At 30.9% G+C, this 5,005-nt stretch overlaps 1 protein-coding gene across 1 annotated transcript; it reads right to left on the bottom strand.

The window, feature by feature from the left end:
* Positions 1-1,604: 1,604 nt before the first annotated feature.
* On the bottom strand, positions 1,605-1,928 carry HELRODRAFT_165036 (hypothetical protein; the record flags this gene model as incomplete). Its single annotated transcript, XM_009030936.1, has 1 exon — positions 1,605-1,928. One exon carries the CDS (start codon positions 1,926-1,928, stop codon positions 1,605-1,607), a length of 324 nt encoding a protein of 107 aa, XP_009029184.1.
* Positions 1,929-5,005: the final 3,077 nt, after the last annotated feature.

Below are 5,005 nucleotides of genomic sequence, written 5' to 3'. Positions count from 1 at the left end.
TCGACTTGAATCAACAAGTACGTGAGTATATGGAAAGTGAGAATTTCCGACCTTCTCCCGACCTCGAATTTTATGGAACTATGTACGATTGTATTCTTTGACACATTCGTCTGCAATGACGGACCATGCCTGTTTTGCTCCATTGTTAAGTTTACATCTTATTCTGTTTACAAGTGTTTGGTTTAGTCTTTCATTTAGCCCATTTTATTGGGGGCAATCTTCACATGTAAAAATCACTGGAATGTTCATCTTGTTGAGATACAGCTTGAGTTCTATAGAATTAATTCCAGTGTACTGGTCGGCTAAAAATATTTTTATGTTATTTTTCTTAGCAATCGAATCAATTAACTTTATATAATCTGTTGCACATTGACTTTTTGTAGTATCTGCTAAAATGGTCCACTAAAATATGCATATATTTCTTCGGTGATCTATTACCAGCAAAACCACCAATTGTATCAATGGACATAATTTAAAATGGTTTTGTTGCGGGTCCTAATTTTGACATTAATCCTATGATTCTTTTTCTTCTGGTTTTGTTCTCTAAACATATAGTGCAATTTTTAAAAACTCTTCAATTAATTGATCAAAGTTTTTGAAATAATAAAATGGTCTTATTTTTTCTTTCAATTTTCCAGTTCCAATTTGTCCATAACATTCACGTACCTTTTTTATTGTTCTTAAGCCAAATTTATTAGAAACAAATATCTTCGATTTGTTCTTCAATTTTTTTTGTACTATGGCGTTTTTCAGTTTTCTTGGCGGTCTTTAACTCAGCCATGTTATCATTTTGATTTTGAAGAATTTCAGGTCTTTCAATAAAGTTGACAACTTGAATTGCATCATAATTCTCAAAATATTCTAATACTGGTGATCGAGAAATTTTTATTAATTTATTTTTTTCTGCATTTTGTAGATTAGATTGGTTATTAGTTAGTTCATCTGAATTAAACATCTTGTTATTGTTATTCATCTGATCTCTTTCTTCTATTGATGACATTGTTATTCTTGATTTTTTGTACAATGTATTTTAGTCTTGAATGAGTTTGACCTTTTTTTATATCATCAAGACCCAGCAATAAATCATAGGAAAAATTATTTTTGACTACGTACGTATTTAAATTATTAGTTAAATCGCCAACCTTAACAACTACACTTGCCCAGGTCGAACAAAAATTGAACCCACTGATGATTTTGAATGCTATTTTATTATTCATTAATTCTAGTTTTAAAATATCTATGATTTTTTTATTTATTAGACTTATGTTTGATCCATCATCATAAACCGTCTGAACTTTTAATTATTATCTATTATTATATTCACTCTTATCAGTGCATTCAATTTTCCGGTCTTTCTAGTTTAAAGAATTCATATCATTTTCAATATTCATCATTTCTGCTTCCTCATCTGATTGGTGGTTATTATCATGCATATTAATTACTCTTTTTGACAAGTAAAGATTTTTGTTTCTACATTCATTTGATAGATGATATCGACTTCTCCAGCCTAATTCTTCGCATGGTTTCTTTGCTGTGGTATATGATATGACAAAATTTTCTTTATTTAGTGTATTATTTTCATTTCTTTGATTTGTTTATAAATTTTATAATTTTATTGTCTTTGCTTCTGTTTTGTATTTTGGTACTGAAATTTCTTTGTCTACGTTTTCATGTATCTGATTGTGCTGATAAAGTAGTTTTGTCTTGACTTCCATATTGTACTTTGGTTTCTTTGTTTTGACTGTAGTTTCATTATCTAAAAATTTATTTTCATATTTCGGCCTGATGTTAAAGACGCATTCATCAATTTTTAATTCTTTAAACAGTTTTTCAATGGTCGTTATTTCTTTTCTATCAAGCTGGTTTTGTATTTCTACGGGAAGGCCCACAACGATCATGCTTATTCTCGACATTGCAGTAGGGTCCATTTCAATTTCTAAACATAGATTTTCTTTTGCTAAGGCGTAGTCTATTAAAGAGCAGCCTAAATATTTGAAATTATATGCGGTTCTTATTTTTTTCCAACCTTTGTCTGCAAAAATGGTGAGAAAAGATTTTCTCCATTCTGGCCATTTAGTTAATCCGATGTTTTTTTAAATTTGTTTCGTACCAGTCCTCCGGTAAACCAGATAAGAAGAAGCCTTCGATATTCATTTTTAAATCTCTCTATCCAATCAGTAGGGTTTTGTTTTTTGTTGAATTTTTCCAAAATATTTTTTTTTTTTGATTGAGAATATGATAGGACAGAATACGTATAAAATGATAACAGGAACATTCGCCTGAGCGATGATTCGCTCGAGCGATGATATAGTAAAGTGTAAGTATAGTAAAATGTAACGATGTAATAGTGTAAAGAATCGTGCGATTAAGTCAAAATTGTAAAATCGTGACGATGTATGTAGCGTAGAAATCTTAAATGGCCAAATGTATGATATCAATAACAATGGCAATGAAGTGATAAGCTTGACAGTAATTACAGGAAGTATTAAAATGAAGTAGTGGCGAAGTAACGTATGGAAGAGTAAGGAGAAAGTAAATTTTTTTTATTATTATTCTGTAAAGATGCAGTATAGGTTTACCTTTTACTATGTGGCGAAAAAAATTACAATATCGAGTAGGTTTTTCATTTGGTGTTTTTTGTCTTTTTTTATTTTCTTAGATTGCCTAAAAAAATGTGTTGTTGTTAGGATGGATGGTTGATTGGATAAATGAATGAATGGATGGATGAATGAATGAATGAATGGATGGATGGATGGATGACAGAATGGATAAATACATGTTTGTTAAAATGGATAGATTTTTGGATGAACGAATGAAGAAATGGATATGTGGATAAATAGAAATAAAGAATTAATAAACGAATAATTGGAGGGATGAATAAGTGAATGAATAAATGAATGGATAAATCAATAGACGAATGAATATAAAAATAAAATACAATGCTACAAAAAAGGAATAAAGTCCTTATTAATAACACAACGAATGTGAGTGATTGAAGTTATGTAGAACCCTATAGAACGAGAAAGTTAGAGAGAAGATAGACAGAAAAGGAAAAAATGGAAAAATAGAAAGAGAGAGAGGGAAGAGAGAGGTAGAGAGAAAGAAAAGAGGTAAGAAAAACAGAAGAAACAAACAAAATTAAAAACGAAAACAGAAAGAAAAAGTATTTTTACTTAAAAAAAATGATAATGGTAATCACTGAGAGTGTGTTTGTGTGTATGAGAGAGAGAGAGAGAGAGAGAGAGAGAGAGAGAGAGAGAGAGAGAGAGAGAGAGAGAGAGAGAAAGAAAAAGAGAGAGTAACAACAACAGTAACAATGACATCAATGCTGACAGTAACGTGGATGAGCAGTTGATGCAAATGAAAAGGAATCCAATTGCTCTTTCGTTTTGTTTGGATGCTGGTTGGTTGTTGTTGTTGTCGTTGTTAATCTCGGTATTGTTGATGATGTTGTTGTTAATGCTTTTGTTGTTATTAATGTTATTGTTGTTGTTTAAATTGTTGTTGTTGGTGTTGTTGATGTTTTTGATGTTGTTGCTTCTGACGTTGTTGTTGATGATGTCAATTTACGCTCAGCTCTTAATACTCGGACATAAAATATATAAAAAGCTCTCACAAATAAACATTCAAATATACACATACACAAATGTACACAAACACATGCACATACACACAAGAACACAGATACTCTTCCAATATACTTCTTAACATTTGCTAGTTCAAATTAGAAGTAGCAAGGCAAAGATGATTTCGTATAATTAATTCATTATTAGGTTACAGAACCAAGCTCGAGGAAGGTCTAAACAACGACGACAACAACAACGACGACAACAACAACAACAACAGTAATAAAAACAATGCAAACAACAAAAACACAGCAACAAAAATCGTCAACAACACAAAAAATAGCAAGAACGTCTTCTACAGATTCAGCCATCAGAACAGCAAAAATGCAAAATCAGACGCAGTAGTATGTAGTATTTTTTTTGTCCTTGTACTACTACTACAACTAACTTTTTACTCTACCAACACTAGAAGACTAATTATTATTTATAGCCTTCTTATGCTGCAAGAATAATTGTTTTTATTTTTGTTTCTTTATTATTGTCTGTCTGTGTGTGTGTCTGTTTGTGTGTGTGTGTCTGTGGGTGTGTCTGTGGATGTGTGTGTGTGTCTGTCTGTGTCTGTGTGTGTTAACATCATAACGTTATATACAACTTATACATATCAGTATTTTTTAATCTTATCATGTTATTAGTGATGAAAATCATGGCATGTTCCGCCTTAGTTAGCATCCCCTTTCATTTAATAACATCAGGTTCTATATTTAACTCGGTTATATGAACTTGTAATTAAAAAAATTGGCTACTAACATTATTTTCAATGTGACAAATATTCTTATATTCACTATTTCTTCATTTATTAAGTATAAACTGAAAGTCAATATAGTTGTAAGACCTGGAGATATTAATACTATGGCATAAAACAAACGAGTAGGTGCTCCGAACGAATTCGGTTGGTTGGCGACCGCCGAAGTTATAGAGTTGCAATGAATTAGAATTCTAAACATCAGAGCTCGTGTTATGAGATTAAATGACATAAAATATTTTTCTCCTTATTTGTTAATTTTATTTAATTTAGAATATGGATTTTGAAAATTTTTCAAAGTTTTGGATACAAGTTTTAACCGTTCAAAAAGCTCACGGATTAAAAATCTCAAAACATCAAAAAAGTTATCAAACAAGGCAGAAATAATTGAATAAACATAAATAATTGTGAAAAGAATAACAACAACAGCAGCAACTACACATCAGCATCATTTGAAATTGAAATCATCAACAACAACTACAACAAAACACAGTGAAATAAACTTATCATCGCCAGTAACAATAACGGCCTCACCAACAAACCACCACACACAACCACAAAGCGATAACAATAGATTTATCTGACCGCACACAACCACAAAACGATAACAATAAATTTATCTGACCACCAAGAACGG

The sequence above is a fragment of the Helobdella robusta genome, assembly GCF_000326865.2.
Source record: "Helobdella robusta unplaced genomic scaffold HELROscaffold_7, whole genome shotgun sequence".
In the NCBI taxonomy this organism is placed as follows: domain Eukaryota; kingdom Metazoa; phylum Annelida; class Clitellata; order Rhynchobdellida; family Glossiphoniidae; genus Helobdella; species Helobdella robusta.
This window is presented reverse-complemented; position numbering and strand designations above follow the sequence as displayed.